Raw genomic sequence first — 19,402 nt, forward strand, 5'->3', positions numbered from 1 at the left:
GACAGCCAAAGCTGAATATGAACCAGTTTAACAGAGCAAAAACAAAGTGGACAGCTAAAACGAAGTCTGAAATAATGGAACAAGGCACAATAAACGGATTAACATGCGATCTTGAACTGTGCAGAAACCAGGAGCCAGGTGCTTCCCTCGTACGAGCACGGGGGGAGGGGGCGCCTACACCCCTTCCTCCCCCGCGTCCTGCCGCGGCGGCACCCTCGCTCCTCTGCATCGTCCTGCCCACGCAGCTCCGGGCGGCCAGTGCCGGAGCCCCAGTCCCGGCCCCCGCACACGCTCTTCCGGGCGGGCCGGGCCCTGCCGCTGGGGGCGGGCGCTCCTGCCCCCGCCCCGGAAGAGGCTGCGCCGCGCGCCGTTGCGGGCTCGGCTGAGCGGGCGGCGGTGGCGGCGGGGCCGGGCTGGTGGAGCCGGGCAGAGGTCGGCGCCGCGCGCCCCGGCGGCAGCAGGTCAGTGCCGGCGTCCGCGCCTCTGAGGTCGGGGCTGCGCTGCCTCCGGCCAGCCCTCGCAGCCAGCCCGGGGACGCGCCTGGGAGCGGGGCCGGACCGGGCCGGAGGCAGCGCAGCCCTGGCCGCTCCCTGCCGCCGAGGGCTGAGCTGTGGCTGTGGCTGCTACCGGGGGTAGCCGCCCTTGGTATAGGGCAAGAGGTGATCGCTCCTATTTAGGGCCTGGATCGCAAAGGGCTTTATGTACTAAGAGCCTGAATTAGGTCCAAGCTTGGATTAAGCTTTGCTTTGCACTAGAAACGAGGCAAATGTGCCCACTTCTTACTTGCTCAGAATAGGACGAGCCCAGCTTGTTTCAGTGAGGGGATCTCTGGCGTGTCCAGCATTAATGATGCCTTCTGGGTTTGATCCAGCACGAAAATAGTAAAGTCTGCTGCTATGAATTACGTTGAGCTAAAACTTGGCATGCAGGGTAGTAGGCTGATTGGAGTTTTCTTTCTTTCCCTTCCCACCCATCTGAATACGTTTGGTTAGCCCTGTTTTATTCCTAAATTAGGCAGAGGAGGTCAGGGCTGTATCAGTGCAGTGGTTCAGCAAATAATGCAAAAGTGGAGCTGTAGTGTGATAAGGGGGTTAACTAAAACCTAGTGATTGCTTCCTCTGTAATGAAAGCTTGTTTCTTTTTGCAGCAGTCTGGTAGGAACCAAGGCCTCTGGACTGTGTCAAGCTGTGACCATTTCCTTTTCATCTCTTTTGTTTCCTCTGACGTAGCCTTGTTATTGTTCCATTTTTGCTTTCTCTGGAGGTGTGCTCCCTGACTTATATTAAATACACCAGTAGGAACCCAGCACATTGACATTATGGTCTTGTGCATTTGGCCAAATCACAGCATCAGTATCTGGTCTCTGTATGACACCAGGGTGGGCAAGATATGGCTCTCAGGCTGTATCTGGCCTGCCATTGTAGCCCTCCCATGGCCACCTCCACAGCACTCTGCATGGAGCTGAGCCCTGCCCACACCCACCTTGCATGGCTGCAGCCCTGGCCAGTGCCTGCAGCTTCCTGGTGGGACTGCTCCTGCTGCTGCAGCTGCCTCCAATGGCTCCTCCTCCTGCCCCTGCTGTGCCACACCAGGCAGAGAGAAAGCTATAGCTGGGCTGCTCCTGCCCCATCCTGTGGGGCTCCAGATGCCATTCACCCACTCCACTTGCCTGGCATGATGAGCAGCCACTTGTAGGCTGCTGAGTGGATGGAAGGCAGCTGACAACTGGAGCCCTGTGCACTGGGGCAGGAGTTTCCTCACCCCTACCTGGAACAGTGCGGCAGGGACAGGAGGAACAACTGCTGGAGGCAGGGGGAGCCGAGCAGTACTGAGGTAGCTGCAGCAGCAAGAGTGGCTCTGCTGTGAAGCTGCACACGCTGGCTGGGGCTGCAGCTAGGGGATTGTTGGGCGCAGGTGTGGGTGGGAGTGTGGCCTGGGCTGCTGCAGGCAGGACTCAGCCCTATGTGCAGTGCTGCGGGGGCAGCCCTGGGCTGGATTAGGGAGGGGGCAGAATATGCCTGTACCTGCACCACATCTTATGGATGAGCTGTGCTGCATGCACCCCCTTTCCAGCTTTCAGGATCTAGTGTGTAAATGGGTCCCCCCGCACATGTACGTACTCTTGTTACACATACGTGCACCCCTGCGCACACACGCCAACATGCCCCCCACACCCACCTAACATTATAGAAGAGTAAGATTTTTATCTATAATTTGTTAAAATGGTATCTTCTGAAAGATATGTGTGCAGCCCTCAACAGCTCACCAAAACTTATTAAGTGGCCCATCAACTGAAATAGTTCCCCATCCCTGGACTACACTGTTGGGCCACTCCATGTGATCTGCATGGTTGGTGCATGTTTTTGCTTGGAGATGTCTTGTGATGTGAGGACATGTGTGTATGGGTGCGTACATGTATGTATATATGCGTACACAAATGTATTTTTGCACCAGTTCCTTCTTTACCTGGATTTTTTTTACTTAGTAATGTTTTATAGTGCTGCTTTTGGCCAGCACCTGTTTAAGTAACTTCTTTGCAGATGCCAGAATTAAAAAAAAAAAAAAAATCTATAAAAGCTATCAACTTCTGTGTTTGGACCCATGAAATCAGAATATGATATGCTTGCTTTCTTTCTTTTTTTTTTTTTTTTAATAGGTTTGGGAATAAAATAAATGTGTCTAATTGTAATGGGCACTTTTCTTTTAGGCTGCATTCCCATCTTATGTATGGAGACAGTTGAAGCATAGAAGGCACTATTGGGGTGATGTGTAGGGCCCATGTGCCTTGACTTTCCATCTGTCCCATTTATTGGTAAAGGTCAGTTGGTGTAGAAAGTGTGCAAGTCTGATGTGATCAGGCAGGGAATCCTCTTTTTTGTGGTTAATATCTCTTCCTGTACAGAACAGCTGTCTGTGGTTGCTTCACTTGGTGATTTTTTTTTTTTAATTATTTTCTGCAGGCAGAATAAAGCTACATGACTTGCTGAAAGAAGAGAAAATGTTATGCTGGGGCTACTGGTCTTTTGGCCAGCCTGGGATAGGTAGCAATCTGCAAGTAATCATTCCAGAGCCCCAGGTATATGGATTCATTCATGACAGAAATGTCAAGGAGGTGGCTTGTGGAGGAAACCATTCTGTCTTCCTACTGGAAGATGGGGAAGTGTATACCTGTGGGATGAATACCAAAGGACAGCTGGGCCATGAACGAGAAGGAAACAAACCAGGTATGCTGACTTCTGTCTATTTCAGACCACGCACTGTGGTGGGATATAGGATGAGGGGCTTCATGACATAGAGTCCCAACAGCAAGTGGAGCCTGCTGGTTGTTTGTAACCCTATCAGATTAAGATGCTAAATATGATGGGATTGGCTCCTGAAAGCTGGAGGATTACAAAGGTGCAGAGGGCAGAGGACGGAGTTTTGATGCATGCGAGCAAAACACCAAAGTAGAGGTGGGCATGCAGGTGGTTTGTTGGTGAAGTTTCCTGCTTTATACCCAAGTGGGTTTCTTTTCTTATAGCATTATAAAGAGCTGAGTGGCCACTGACACTCACAAAATCTGCCTCTCCAGATTTTACCATGTTCCCTAGAATTGGAGGATTCCTCCATGTATACTTGGAGGCTCCTCCCTTCTCTCACCAGAAAGTTTTCACTTGATGCTAGTGGAAGGAGGTCCCTTTTTAACAGGATGATGAGGATTTTTCTCCTCTTTTTCATCTGAGGCCCTTAGTGTCTAACTAGGCCTACAGAGGTTGCCCCCTTCTCCCATCTCTAGAGCAAGGTAGTTTTCCCCTTTGCCTTTCCAGGCTCAAATTTCCTTCCCCTTCTGTTTCAGCCAGCAGAGACTTTGTGTACAAACTGCAGGCTTTTCTCTGTGTTCACAAGGCTAAATCGACCCCACCTTATTTTATTTGGAGAGGTCTCAAGCTTCTTTTGTATAAGACTGAAAAACTGATATCTCTAAATAGTGACATTCCTCTTCGTCTTGAGCTGCTTTTTACTTCCTTCTTTGCAGCATGTTCCAAAGACTTGTGTTCTTTATTTGGAAGCTTACTGAAAGAAGGGTGTCAAATGGTTAAAGTCCAAACACTAGTGATCCCCAGTCTAAATCAAGCATTGCAATTCAGCACCTACTCCCAGTTACAAACTTGGTGTTCTCAGAGCTTCTGGAACAATGTCTTGTCATACAAGGACCTGGTATTTTATACAATCTTCCACATTTAAGGACTCCCCTCCTCCCCGCTAATCCTAAGTGATAGGCTGTTCTTCAAGGTTCACACTACTGGGATTAGGAGGAAACTTCTCCTGTGGGTCGGGCCGTTCCTTGTGCAACCCCAATTATGGGGGTTTTGCAGCTTTCTCTGAAGCACCTGACAACAGCCAGCATGAAAAAAGAACCATGGATAAGAGGGCTGTCAGACCCGATCTTTTGCTGTGACTTTCCTCCTGTCCCACAGCTTTATTTTTCCAACTCTAATATATAGAAAGTGGGATCTGCAAAGTGTCTTATCTCTCAAAAGACAAATCTTACTTACTTTCAGAGGGGTTTTTTGCACTCGGGCCATTTAGACTCTTGAAAATCCTATCCAGAATTGATGACTAAGACTTAAATCTCCTATTGTTTGGCTAAATAAAGATGATCCAGGGTTTATAAGTTTAGATACATGCTGCTCAGCTTCATTTAATTTGCAATGCTGAGTGCTCAGAGGCCACAGCTAAAATCAGGGTGCCCTTGTACAGATGTACAAGCTGCCAACTCTTTCTGTATAGCCTGTCTCTTTATAAGGAAATGGGGCAGACAGAGCAAGAGAGGAAATGGGAGCCCAGGTCACTGTCTGAGCTGGGAAGAGAACCCAGATGTCCCAAATCCCACTATATCGTGGTGCCTCCCATAAAGATTTTGTAGAGGTTGCAGACTGGGATTAAGTGGGTGCTCTTGGATTGATTTTTCCCATTGATTTTTTCACACCCTTCTTGTAGAAGGAAACATTTGAACAACTCTGTTAGTGAACTGGGATTCCATAAATAATGCTCCATTCTGTACTGAGTGGAGATATGGGTACACTTTGTAGGGTAACAAGCAGCTGATGTGAAATAAAGGGACAGGGCAGTGAATCTGCCCTCTTTCTGGTCTGGATGAAAGCAAAAGGAGGGGTGGAGGTCTGATAGCAAATTGTATTTTGGCTTGAAAGGGCTGCATGAGGCCTAGGGCCAAAGCCCTATACCAGTTTTGGGTCTGATATATGCCAGAGCTTCCACCACCTTCTTGGTACAGTGTAAGCTAAGAGAACAGGCCGTGCCACTTGCCCATACCCCTTTTGTGCCAGGAGTTTTGCTTCTGGCTGATGCAGCGCCAGAAGAAAGCTGCATCTCATGAGGGTGCTGAAGCCACAGTGGCTTGGCAATGGACCTCGATTCTGGGCATTTCCCAAGCAGCCGCTGCTCATAAGACTTGTACAGAGCCGCACCTGGAACATGGAAGTGCCTACTAAGGCCTGCAGCTTGGCTTTGCCAGCTCTGATCAGTATGATCACGTAAGTATACAGAGGACCTGGGTTGTTTGAAGTCAGGTTTACAAACCTCCTAGTGAAGTTGGATGAGGCCCTGCAGTCTGCCTTCATCCTGGCTTTGGTGAGGCATCTTTTGCTGATGTATTAAAAGCCTCTATTTTGTGTTGGATTTGTGCCATGCTGCAGTTTAGTCCATGATGATTATTTCCCTGGTTGAGGTCTGCTGTTAGCAAGACATGGGACTTTTGCTAACCCTTGACAGTGATCTAATCTTAAATCAATGAAAGCTTTACCAGGAAATCAATGAAAGCTTTACCAGGAACTTTAATGGAAGGAAAGTTAGACCAGCACCGAGTCTTTTTCAAAATCCTATCCTGTTCCTTTTCTAATACAAATGCCTTTTTCTGTCCCACACCTGTGCAGTCCTGTAGTAGTAGGTTGCTTTTTAAAGCTTTTTTCCATTAATGGCTTTAATCAAACAGCTTGTTTTTAATGAAGCATCAAACAACAGTATGGAGTCTTTGTGTTCAGGTAATTCCTCCCAGATGAGTTCCCCTGCTATCAGTGAAGAGCTGGTTTGGAGAAAGAGACTTCAGAAAAGGGTTCATTAGGAGGCTGGGTTTGTTTTTGCATTAGGCAGGTTCTGGGCTGCCATACCACAATCCTACAGGAACTTTGCTGAAATTCCAGCATGAGAGGCTGGACCATGATGCCTTCTCTTCAGCGTGGGAGGCGGGATCTGCTGGGGGGTATTCTGCCCTGTGAATGAGGAGTAGAATTTGTCTGAGCTGCTTTTCTGCAGATGACTTTCTTGTTAATTCTAGCCTTCCTGTGTAATGGGCAGATAGTAACAGGTGTGGATGGAGGATAAAAGCTTTTAAAAGGGATCCTATTCATTGTAAAGATAAGATCTACTTTATGTTTTTCCCTTTACCCTGTGGAGAAGGGAATTGGTTTAATGTCTCCAATTTTAAGTGATTGCTTCCATTGTGTTATATCTAAAGCCAAAACAGTGTAGTTCTCCTTGCTTGGACATGCCTGTATAGCTCATGCAGTGCATTGGGGCAGGGCTGATGACATCTCAAGGTGTTCTGAGTGGTGCCTCCTGTACTGAGAGCACCCGTACCTAAGCATCATTCCTGGACATGTGCTCAGGTTGGCTTGTGGTGTGCAAACCATGTGATTTTGAGTATATGTGACTTTATTCTCAGTAGTGTGGCCACCTCACTTGGGAAGCTGTATATATACCACTAGAGTCCAACCTCTTCTAGAGAATATACCTCTTCTGCTCGTGCTTGTAGGGAGGCAGTTAGACAGGCCAAAGCTACCATGGAGCTGAGGATGGCAACCCAAGTAAAAGACAATAAGAAATTGTTTTTTAGATATATAGGGAGTAAAAGGAAGGCCCAGGGAGGAATAGGACCACTGCTAAATGGGCAGAAACAATTGGTGACGGACAGAGGGGACAAGGCTGAACTCCTCAACGAGTTCTTCGCCTCAGTGTTCCTAAGTGAGAGGCATGACAAGTCTCTCACTGGGAGTGTAGGGAGGCAGCAGCAAGGCACCAGACTTCCATGCGTGGACCCTGAGGTGGTGCAGGGTCACTTGGAAGAACTGGATGCCTTTAAGTCGGCAGGCCCGGATGAGCTCCATCCGAGGGTACTGAAGGCACTGGCCGACATCATTGCAGAGCCACTGGCGGGAATATTTGAACGCTCGTGGCGCACGGGTCAAGTCCCGGAGGACTGGAAAAGGGCCAATGTGGTTCCCATTTTCAAGAAGGGGAGGAAGGAGGACCCGGGCAACTATAGGCCAGTTAGTCTCACCTCCATCCTTGGCAAAGTCTTTGAAAAAATTATCAAGGCTCACATTTGTGAGAGCCCGGCAGGCAAGTTATGCTGAGGGGAAACCAGCATGGGTTTGTGGCAGGCAGATCGTGCCTGACCAATCTAGTCTCTTTTTATGACCAGGTCACAAAACGCCTCGACGCAGGAGGAGGGGTGGATGTCGTATACTTGGACTTCAGGAAGGCCTTTGATACGGTATCCCACCCCATACTGGTGAACAAGTTAAGGGGCTGTGACTTGGATGACTGCACAGTCCGGTGGGTGGAGAATTGGCTGGAGGGTCGCACCCAGAGAGTCGTGGTGGATGGGTCGGTTTCGACCTGGAAGGGTGTGGGCAGTGGGGTCCCACAGGGCTCGGTCCTTGGACCGATACTCTTTAATGTCTTCATCAGCGACTTGGACGAGGGGGTGAAATGTACTCTGTCCAAGTTTGCAGATGACACTAAGCTATGGGGCGAAGTGGACACGCCGGAGGGCAGGGAACAGCTGCAAGCAGACCTGGACAGGTTAGACAAGTGGGCAGAAAACAACAGAATGCAGTTCAACAAGGAGAAATGCAAAGTGCTGCATCTAGGGAGGAAAAATGTCCAGCACACCTACAGCCTAGGAAATGACCTGCTGGGTGGCACGGAAGTGGAAAGGGATCTTGGAGTCCTAGTAGACTCCAAGATGAACATGAGTCGGCAGTGTGATGAAACCATCAGAAAAGCCAATGGCACTTTATCGTGCATCAGCAGATGCATGACAAATAAGTCCAAGGAGGTGATACTTCCCCTCTATCGGGCGCTGGTCAGACCGCAGCTGGAGTACTGCGTGCAATTCTGGGCGCCGCACTTCAAGAAAGATGCGGATAACCTGGAGAGGGTCCAGAGAAGGGCCACTCGTATGGTTAAGGGCCTGCAGGCCAAGCCCTATGAGGAGAGATTAGAGAAACTGGACCTTTTCAGCCTCCGCAAGAGAAGGTTGAGAGGCGACCTGGTGGCTGCCTATAAGTTCGTCAGGGGGGCACAGAAGGGAATTGGTGAGTATTTATTCACCAAGGCGCCCCCGGGGGTTACAAGAAATAATGGCCACAAGCTGGAGGAGAGCAGATTTAGATTAGATATTAGGAGGAACTTCTTCACAGTTCGAGTGGCCAAGGTCTGGAACGGGCTCCCAAGGGAGGTGGTGCTCTCCCCTACCCTGGGGGTATTCAAGAGAAGGTTGGATGTGTATCTAGCTGGGGTAATGTAGGCCCAGCACTCTTTCCTGCTTATGCAGGGGGTCGGACTCGATGATCTATTGAGGTCCCTTCCGACCCTAGCATCTATGAATCTATGAACCTAATGTCAGCCCTTGGCTGTCTAGCTTGATTCATAGCTTTTGCAGCTAGCAAAAAGTACATGTTGTTTCAGTCTCAGTTTCTTTTTCCCTAGGTATGTTAGGGGAGATGGAGAAGGTCCAGGTGTTCAAAGCAAGTGTTCATGTTGTAGGTATATTGTATTGGGTAGAAGTGCAAAATGACTAATAGGGCTGATGGCTAGTAATTTGGGAAGCATTGGCATGTTGCTAAGTCTGCTAAAGATGTGGGAACTGGTGTCTTCTTTAGTGGCTGAGTATCTGCCACTCAGGGTTTCATTTGGATTTGTGGATCTTCTGTTGGTGTGAAAACTGGGTGCTTGTGGAATGCTAGGTTCCTATCCCAAGGACATTGCATTATAATCTCTGATTTGTCAGCAGTGAGAAGGTAAAGCTTGCTTCTTCCCTTCAGTAATGAGCAGCAAAGTGACTGTACCCTCTTTACTGCTGTTGCCTGCCTGGCTGCACAGGCACCAAGATAAGAGTTTCATTTTGCATTGTGTAGGCTTGTCTGCCCATGTCCACAGGAACTGGAAATGCAATTCAAGTTTAATCTATTTAAAAAAAATATATGAGTATGAATATTCTGGTGATTTTTTTGAAGAAAATCCACAGGATGACTCCAGTCTCCTGGGTTTCTCTGTCCCTATGATCTAAGAACATAGCTAAACTCACTTATTCTGAGCTCCAGTACAAGGTTAGCTTTGACCAGATATCTTGGCATTGCCTTTGAGTCATCTGTTAATCATAAACCTTATAACAGCTGTGAGTTTAGAGGCAAACCGTGCATGGAAAGGCTGTGGAGATGCATATTTCTCTCTTAATCTCTTCTTGGTGGGTGAGGAGGTATCTGTGCCAGTGCTGATCTATTTAAACTGGGGGAAGCAGGATGACAGGAGGGGCTGTACTCACTGGAATCAGCTTTGGAAAGGAACAAGGCACAGATGGAAAAGAATGGCTGAGGGGACAATGAGGCTAGTGACTGTGCTGACTTGCTGACTAGGTAGGTGTGGGCATATGTTAACATTGTGACAGGCTCCTCCTGCTTTCCTCCAGTTCACTGAAAGGAAATGAAGAGGCCTGTCAGTCAGTCCCCCTTCCATGGAGCTTGAGTAAACGGGCTTTATGGAGAGGATGTAAAAGGGGGTGATGGAGGAGCCATGCCCTCTGCCTTGGCACAGAGTGGAAGCACTGCTTATAGCTGGAGCAGTGCCCTGCTTTAGCCCTATAACTCTGTGTAGAGGGTAGGTCTGCTGTTCTTTCCCTTGCACAAGGCAATATAGAATTCAGTGCAAGTACAAAGAATTCTTGCCCCAACTCTGCATCCTGTGCCCTCTGTGCAACAGAAATAGTGGTTCTTTATTGGGCAGCACTGAGTTGCTTCTCGCAATCTAGCAAAAATCTTACAGCATTTGTCTAAAACTAAGCATGTGAGCAGTTCTGCTGAAATCAGTAGATCTGCTCATGGGCTTAATGTTAAGTGAATGCTCAGTGCCTTTATAAAATGGAGCTTTTGGGTGTCTCTGGTAGTGTGCGAGGGGCAGGCACTAGGGGCATTATACACATGCTCTGGGAGTGGTGGGGACGAGGGGTGCTTTAATTAGAGGAGATCTGAGATGCTTTACTTCATTGGTCCTGCTCTAATTAAAGCACCTGGAGAGTCACGTATATCTGCCCCTGTGCTGAAAAATGGCAGCGGGGGCACTTTAGCTACAGCTTGTTGAATGAGATGTAGTTAAAGGACCCTGTTGCCATTTTTCAGCGCAGGGATGCTAATACATGTGGTGCTGGAGTGCAGTAATTACCATGTTCCAGCAGACTTGATTAACTGAGTCTGCTCCAACACATAATTACAACGCATTGGCGCAGCCTCGTTACATGTGTATAGGCACCCTAGGATACCAATTGTTAGGTCAGGGCTCTGGATGTGAGAGATGTTGGTATTGGTCTGGTTTTGCACTTGCATGGTCTGGAGCATATGTGCATCTTTCTTTGAGTGCAGTGTCTCCTGGAACTGCAGGAATAACAGCACAGCTAGTTTGTCCCTCCAAAAGTTTGCATAAAAATCAGGTTTCTCTCAAATGAAGGAACTTGTGTTCTGGAGGTCAAGTCAGTGGTTATCTGTTCCTTCCTCTAATACTGGAACACTGTAAATGATGTGTTATTCAGGTCATCAGATTTACCCCTACCAAAGTCTTGCACTCTGCTGTTGATTGTGTGTGATATACTACAGGTTTTATTGTAAAAATTCTGTGTTGACTGTGTTCATGGTGCTATAATAATGTGGGACTCGGTTTACTTAATTAACCCTCTATGCATCGGCCAAGTGCCAAGGTTGGTTATGGGCAGGATGAGAAAAGATGGACCTTTAGTATCAACAGAGTCTTAAAACACCTTTGCTGATGTTTCAGCAAAGGTGAGAAACCCAACACCAACCCAGGAGATCACCAGAGGAGACAGATAAATATGACTATGATCAGGCTGAACAAGGAGGTTGTCAGCTCCTGGGCAGAGTCTGTATCAGAGATTAAGTGAGCAGCTGTGGAGGTATGGAGCTCAGGGCTCGAAAGTCTGAAAAAGGAGCAGCTGATTATCTTTGAGGGATGCTAGAACCAGGCTGGAAGCGGTCAGAGGTACTGCTTAGCCACTTTGGAGTGGGGTGGGACAGAAAACCTCTTGCTGGGTGGCCTTTGCCCCATTAAATGCCTTGTCTGAAGACATTGTCTTCTTTGGTACTAGAAACTTTGGGTTGTGCTGGTTTTCCCCCAACAGGAGATTAAATCCCTCTCCCAGAAGTGGAACTGGATGCTTGCTTCTTGAGTCAGAGCCATGAAGTACCATGGAAGGTGAGAAACCAAAAGGCCAAGGTTATACAGTGGGAAGGAGCCTGGGCTTTCTCCCTGCTCTAGAAGCCATGCATTGAATGGCTTTGGGGGACTCCAGTCTCAGAGCCCAGACAAGATGGCAGTGGTCCTAAGCAAGCACCCTCTGGAGGGCATTCCATGATACACGAGACTAGAGAGAGAGAGATTTGTGATCAGTCTTAAAAGGCAAGCTATAGGATGAAAGGCTGAGTGATCTGGGACTTTTCGGCCTGAGGAAAAGAAGGCTGAGAGGAGACCAGGTAGCAACTGTTCACCAGGGCGCCCAAGGGAAAAAACCAGGAGTAATGGTGACAAACTCCTGGAAGATTGATGCAGGCTCAACATTAGGAAAACTTCTTCACAGTCAGGGTGTCTGTACTGTGGAATAAGCTCCTTCCAGAAGTGGTGCAATCACCTACCCTGGAAATCTTCAAGAGGAGACTAGACTGTCACCTTGCTGGGGTCACCTGACCCGCAGTTTCCTGCTTGGTGCAGCGGGCTGGATCCGATGATCTTCCGAAGTCCCTTCCAGCCTTACAATGTATGAAAAAGTCACAGATGAATATCAAAAATCATACTTAGTCTGACAGCAGTACTGAATTCTTGTTTTCAAATGGTATATAGCACTAAGAGGGCTAATTCTGCAGGGAACCAGAAATAAGATGGGCTGTGGGGATACTTTGGCTTGAAAAAGCAAAGCTGTACCACACATCTGTTCAGCAAAAGTTACCCAAACTGGGCTAAGCTTCAGGATGTTACTTGGGTTACCTCACCCAGTTAAGTCCATCAGGCTGCTGCTGCTGCCACCAGTTCTTGCTACAAATTACCTCTTAGATTTGAGAGAATCACTCCACACAGCTAGTAACAGAGGTGCCTTTAACATAGTGTTGTGATGGAGGAGAGGAACTGTGAAAACAGAGAGTGCTTTTACTTTATGATCTTGTCCTGCATGACCTTCCTGAGTTAGGAGAATCCTAACTGACCAACATGACTTGGGACCAGTGAACTTGGTGTTTGCAAATAACCATGGAGTCAGGCATATCTCTGCAGGAGTAACAAAGCTGTTAAGCTCCCTTTGTTTGCTTTCTTTCACACTATATGCCTTAGCCTAAAACATCTCTACTACAAGAATTCTTGGGATATGTAACAATAAGGAGAAAAGTATTTCCACTGTTGTTTCATTATCTCATGCAATGGTGTTCAACTTGTCTGGCCCTGCAGGCTGGATCCAGAGTGCAAGACCATGTTGTATGGTGCACAGGGCTAGAATTTGGTGGCAGCAGCATTAATTGTAGTGGTTCCCACAGCTGCAGCAGCTGCCACTCCTTCCATCACCAAATTTCTGGCCCCACAAGCAGCCCTGTGGGCTACATGATGCAGCTCTGAGCTCCAGATCCAGCCTGCAGGGCCGATGAGTTGGACACCATCGCATGAGATAATGAAACAACAGCGGAAATACTTGCTCCCCATGGGTCTGGAATATTCGGTAGCCAGATGAGTGGTGATGGAGTTAAAAGCAATTAACACTGCCATTGCTTGCCACACCACTAAATTTCCAGACCCCTGGGGAGCCTTGCAGGCCGTATCTTGGTTGTGCTTGATTTAATAATGTAAAATAGGATTCATATAAGCTCCCAGCAAAATAATTTAAATAATGGCATTGTAAATTCTAACTTTCTCTATGAAAGCAATAAGATTGATTCCAACAGGTCATGGTAAAGCCTTAAGTCATCTGGCACCTGCTTATTTTCTTTTTCTATTCTGTAAGAAGTTGGATGTCTCAATGACTGGCAGTTATTCTAATGACACCTGTGACCACAGATAGATAGATCTTCATTCAGCAGTACTGTGCTTCCTCTTAAGGTGCGAACATACCAGAACTGTCTCTTGGAATTAACCAGTACAGTTACTGTAACCTTGTCCTTCTCTTCGCAAAAAACCAGAAAGCCATTGGCAGTGGAAAGCTGAGAACTGTTCCTGTCAGATAATGTGGTATACCTGTAAAGGTAGTGCTGTCATGTATCAATTGACTTCTCTTCCTTTTTTTTAAAAAGGATTGCCTGCTTTTACAAGCCTAAGAGATGGGAATCTGCAGATAATCATCTGTACTTTTCTCAGAATATGCTTTCAGGTTTGTGTCTGCAAAGGAAGTTGCAAATTTCTGGCCTTGCTGCTTCTGCTCTGAGGCTGGGGAGCATATTTTGTTGTGCTCTGGCATAGCTCTTTTACTGAACAGCCACTATCAAATGACTAAGTCACACAGGCTTGAGCTTCTTTTGTAAACGTCATGTAATTGTTGTTAGGATGGGAGTTTTCCTGAGCTTTGTATTATGGCTGTATCATTACATTAGCTTGGGTAGTTTTGTGACTCATTAATCCAATGGCAGTGGAGCTTACAGTACATTAGATGTCTTTAAGCAGCCTGTAGACATCTGCAAGACTTACTGAACTAAGACAAGAACCTCCTTATTACCTCCTACATGATGCTAGAGATTAGACAGCTTTCATGCCTCATGCAACTGGGCACTGTGAAATCATTGCCTCGGTTGACATCATATGCTTTTTCAGCCTACCAGGTTCTTCCTTTAAGCATTCCTACTGAAAGAGCAGCAGTGTCAGTTGGAAGGCACATTTTCATGAATCCATATCCCTAAAGGAAACTGACCAAGCAAACCAGAATCAGAATAAGTCAAACCCTGAAATTCTCATTACTCAGATTAATACTGTGCTTAAATAAAACCTGGCTGTCTCAAGGCTGGACATTACTGACATCTCAGATATTCAATAAATGTCCAAAACGTTGTTTAAAAAACCCCAAAAAACCCAGCCCCTTTAGTAGTCAGATGTTCTTGCACAGTGCTTACAAAGCTGCTCAGAATTGCTTTGAAGGTAGGGGAAATTGCTCTAGGATAAATTCAAGCTATTTATAGCACACTTTTACATGTGGGATTTCTTGGCAGTGCACAGCAGCAACTCAGCTCTGTTCCTGTGCAAGTAGATGTTAAATTTCCCATTGAATTAAACAGAAACATGGTAAGGATACTAAATGCTTTGGAATAACCCATACGATATCTTCAAAGCACTTTTCTAACACAAGACTAAAGTGAGGGCTCCTGGAAAAGTCGAACCTCCCTTTTGGGATGAAAATATAAAATCATCAGTGATGACTAGGGTAACCGTATATCTTGGTTTGGTGGGAACAGTCTCAGATTTCACAGGCTGGTCCCGGTCAGCCCATCAAAATTAAAATGGAAGAGGGGAGGGGCATCCAGCAGAGGTGGAGCAGCACAAACCCTGAAATAAAAAGCCCTAGCAGGCAGCAAAATTGCCCTAAAATAGGTTAGTTTGATTAGTGGAATGACCACTGAAAGGGGGAAATGATTGTTAATGCCTGTGAAGTAAAGAACAGTGGGTCATTAACAGGCCATTGACACCTTTGGCTGCCTGACTAGTCATACCAGAGCTTCTGACAGGGGGGAGGTGTCCCAGATTTAATATTGTCCCATATGGTCACCCTACATGTAATATAACATTTAACCTAAATATATAGCCAGCCAGCAAGGCAGGTGAATCCCGGGATCCTGTGCCAAGACTTGTTGAGCCCTGAGTGAGCATGTGGTAGTGTGCAGGGAAGATGGTCCTCATTTCCTCAGTATGCTTCTAGTCTCTGTTTTAATATTCTTATCTTGGATCAGAAGTCAGCATAGCTCTAGGGGTATGTTAACCCCTTTGAAGTAGGAGGTAGGGAGGAGCCAGTCTGCATCCCTGCCTCAGGCTATCTCTAAATTCTATTTATTAATAGTTATAAAATAAGTCTTTCTGGGACCACTGGAGATAGGGGAATCTTTAGCCCAACAGGCCTTTCCTCTCTCACCTGATGGCCTCTTGCTCAGGAGCTTTCCCTGTGCATGCAGCCCCCTGAAGAACTTTTTCTGTTTGACTTTCAGCCATGTGAGAAACATCTTGCCCTTGGGATCATAGTGAGGTGTGCTCACAGCCAGACAGAGAGAAGAATCAGATTCCTTGCTGGGAGTGGGCCATATGGGGACATAAAAGGTCCTGTGGAACAACCTATATCCAAGGGAGAGCTTTGCCCTTAGGCTAAGTTGCTCCTGTCTCCATGGTTGCCAAGCAGATGCAGAGCGACTCCCACGGGCTATACGGAGCTCTCAGCTATTTTGGGTATGTTGATGTGCCTATAGGACACCAGTTTTTGCTCCTGGATTCCTATATTTAGCACCATCACAAGCAGCCCTATAAAATGGAGCAGAATCTCTGCAGATCATACTTGTAATGAGAGTGTTTTGCTGTTTGGGGTCCAAGTGCATTCACATGAAGTAGCCCGTGTTGCACATAATAAGGAAGCAGTCATCTGGCGTGCCGGACAAAGGAAGACAGCAGAATTGGAGTTGCTGTTGTCTGGCTGTTCCTAGCCTTCTTTCACTCAAGTCTGTACTAGGCCTGTGCAAAGCAGCTAGTAGTCACTTTGGATTTGGATTTGGCCGATTCGGTGGACAGTGATTTGATTTAGTGATTCAAATCACTGTGCTGAATCTATTTGGCTGAATCTGAATCTCCAAAGCAAAGAAGCCCCATTCCCTGCCTGGTCTCCCAGCCCTGCCAATGACTGCCCCACCTGGCCCCAGCATCCTGGCTCTTTAAAAAAAAAAAAAAAAAAAAAAAAATGCCTGGCATTTACCGGATGCAGGTGCTGGGGGGGATCCCCACACTGCATGGGGGGCTCTGTCATGAGCCCTCATTCCTTGCCTGCTCTCCCAGTCCCACCATCTTGGCTCTTTTTTTTTTTAAAGCCCCCCAGTTATCGGGTGCTGCCGGGGGGGTGGCAGGGAGTAATCTCCTCTGCCTCCCACTGCCCCATGCTGCTTGGGGGGGCTCTGCCACATGCCCCCATCCCCTGCCCGCTTTCCGAGCCCCCACCATGGCTGCCCCACCTAGCCCCTGCATTGGCTCTGTAAAGAAAAAAAAGCTCCGCGCTCTCCAGTACCTACCAGGTGTGTGTGTGTGTGTGTGGGGGTGGTGATCCCTGCTGCCCCACACTGCTAGGGGGCTCTGCCAGTGGGTGGGGGCTTTTTTAAAGAGCTAGGGCTGGGCAGGACAGCCATGGGGGGCTGGGGGAGCAGGCAGGGGATGGGGCTTGGCAGGAGAGTCCCCCCATGGTCCCCTCCTTTCCAGCTGCTGCACCAAAAGTCTCCTGATTTTACCATGCCCTCAGCTCTCCTGATAAATATGAATTTTCATTTCTACCTAGGAGAACTTTTACAATCTTTGCGCTCTCATATGCCTGAAGAAAGGTACCTGTGCCTGTAAACTTGCAAATAAAGATTTTTTTTTGGCAAATATCTAGTTGGTGTAATAAAAGATATAACCGCTGCCATAAGTTCTGATTCCTTTTGCCTAGACCAGTACAGCTACAACCTGGAAACCTGACACTGTTTTTGATGAATCATTGGATATCCTTTTGTTTTCCATTGCTTACATATGCAGGATTAATGCCTTCATCTGAGCCCCATCATAATTCTTTGTCTGTACTTTATGTGAATAAGGTCAGTGGCATTTAGTCAGTCAGGGAAAAGTTTGGCTGAGTTAGCAAGGCCTTGGCCTCTATTGTTGGCAGTTGTTTGGGGTTAGTGCACTAATTTTCGGATGTCGCATCTGATTTATTCCAAAACTTAAGGGCAGTGCTTTTCAACCTTTGTTCATTTGCAGACCCTTAAACAATTTTGAATGGAGGTGCATTTGAATTATAAATGTGGATATTCACATACTTTTGATCGATCAAAATCATCTTTCGTGGACCCGCACAGATTAAAAACCACTGCTCTAGGGTTCTGCCTGCTCATCGCTAATGATTTGGTAGGGGAGGGAAGAAAAACAGAAAAACAAGAAAGGAGAAAAACAGGGACTCGTGGAGCCTCTGCCATGTGCTTAGCACAACCACAGCTTCAGGCAGCCCTGCTATTGCCTCTAGGTCAGAGAACTGGTTGGTGACATGTGTTCTAACAGTATGACTACATACATGTGTTCTAACATGTGTTCTAACAGTATGACTACACCCCACTTCTGCCTGTCCCATGCCCTGAGTGACTAATCTTGAGGGAAGCCAGAGCCCCTGGGAGGGAAGGGGAGGCCAGAGACATGGAGAGATGAAGGAAAATGGTGTAAAAATGTGGAGCCTGTGGCATGAGGGAAAAGATCTGTGTTCTGGGGAGGGGAGAGTTAGTGGGAGTTCTTGGACTAGGGGAATTTGGGAGGGTGGTATAGAGGGACATTTTGGAGAGCAGGAATTCAGAGCCCTGGTGTGTGTAATAAACTCAGCTAGGAAGATAGGACATGTGTGACACTCCCTATATACCCTCCAGTTGTTCATTTGTAAACAGAAGCAAATTCCTAGCTATGGTGATAATTCCAGCACCGTTTACCTGAATTGAGATGGATAGTAGAAATGGAGGGGCTGCTGGCTGTACTGACATAGCTAACAACCATAAATAACGTGTGGGGACCTGGCAAACCAAGGAGAAGTCCTCAGTAAGAGATGAAGATATTTCTTGGGAGGTGATTTCCTTCTGTGTACTTCTGATTTGCAGCCATCAGAACTGTTGTGTTACCTGTCAACAGTGGGGAATTTTATTTTTAAGTGCTTAACTTGAAATTATCTTCTTTTTAGCTTAGTGGATGTCGGTATAGCATGCCCTGAAGAGCATTTCAGAAATGGGGCTGTTACGGCCTGGTGGAGAAGCATCTTTGGGATGCAGTAGAAGCAGTTGGTGATAGTGGGAGCCAGCTGAGAGTTTGTATGTAATCTCCAGTCCTTGCTTTCTGGTTATTGTGTCTTGCAGTCGCATAGGATGCTGACAGATGTGGGGGGGCACCCCCCCCCAGCACTTCACTGGAAGAGGAATTGTGTCAGTTTGACCCCACTGTCTGTATAGCTTGTGTGCTTCAGCGGGCTTTTGGCATGCTTATGTAATAGCTGATTAAATCAACTATTAGATAAAATGTGAAAAGTTCTCCTGAAGCATGCGAGCTATACAGACGGTTGGCAAGCTGGGTCAAACTGTTGCGATTCCTCTTCCGGGCATGTGCTGTACTTGGTGCAGGGGCACATCAAGCTGAAAGTAAAGCCCTTGGGTGGGGCGGGGCTATAAGCACCCATGGTTCTTACCAACTTTGCACCCACTGATCTCTATAGAAAGATTTTCATAGCTTTCAGTGGTCAGTGGATTAGGCAATATGAGAGCCAGGTTGGGCGGCAGGTGTTAAATCCACTTGTAAGACAATGTACCACATTATGGTAACTCCTCCTGCAATAAGAGGCAGTTGCATTTCTTTCATGTACCAGTTAATGGACGTGTCTAGTCAATGAGTGGAAAACCAAGAACTAAAGGGCCGAGTTCAGGTTGACAGCCTTGTGCTTTGAGTTGCATCATTTTACATTGCTGATTTAGTTGAATGACTTGTCTTTCTACCTGGAATTTAGCTTTATTAGGCAACACAACGGAAAGGGAGAACACAGATAAAGCCAACTCAAAGTTCCCTAGATGATGTGGCTGAAGTGCCTCCACCCTTAGGAGTTTCTCATACTACACCCTAGAAGAGTCTCATTCTTCCACTCACTCAAGGCAAGAAAAGTCAACTGTTTCTGAGCCATGTAACTCGTTTCCAGCAGGAAATAACAGTGCATTTCAGTCTCCTGTACGCTTTCACAAATATAGTTGTCCAGTTAGTGGTTTTGGGGGGCTTTTTTGACTAAGGATTTTGTTGCATGATGCTGCAATCACTTAGTTTCCCCATCTCCTGTGTTTTCTTTCTTGGCTATAAAAAG

General features: G+C 47.0%; 1 protein-coding gene across 2 annotated transcripts in view; it reads left to right on the forward strand.

The window, feature by feature from the left end:
- The first annotated feature begins 327 nt into the window (after positions 1-327).
- The window catches only part of HERC3 (HECT and RLD domain containing E3 ubiquitin protein ligase 3), a 76,191-nt gene continuing 57,116 nt past the window's right edge, over positions 328-19,402 (forward strand). Inside the window, exons 1-2 of one of the 2 annotated variants that reach the window (XM_090037057.1) lie at positions 328-461; positions 2,961-3,224. In XM_090037057.1, coding sequence (XP_089893183.1) covers positions 2,999-3,224 — 226 coding nt within the window. In that variant the 5' untranslated portion in view covers positions 328-461; positions 2,961-2,998. The remainder of the gene's footprint in view (positions 462-2,960; positions 3,225-19,402) is intronic. The other variant, XM_090037058.1, reaches the window with a different exon arrangement.

The sequence above is a fragment of the Crocodylus siamensis genome, chromosome 2, assembly GCF_052110815.1.
Source record: "Crocodylus siamensis isolate JL-2025a chromosome 2, ASM5211081v1, whole genome shotgun sequence".
NCBI lineage: Eukaryota > Metazoa > Chordata > Crocodylia > Crocodylidae > Crocodylus > Crocodylus siamensis.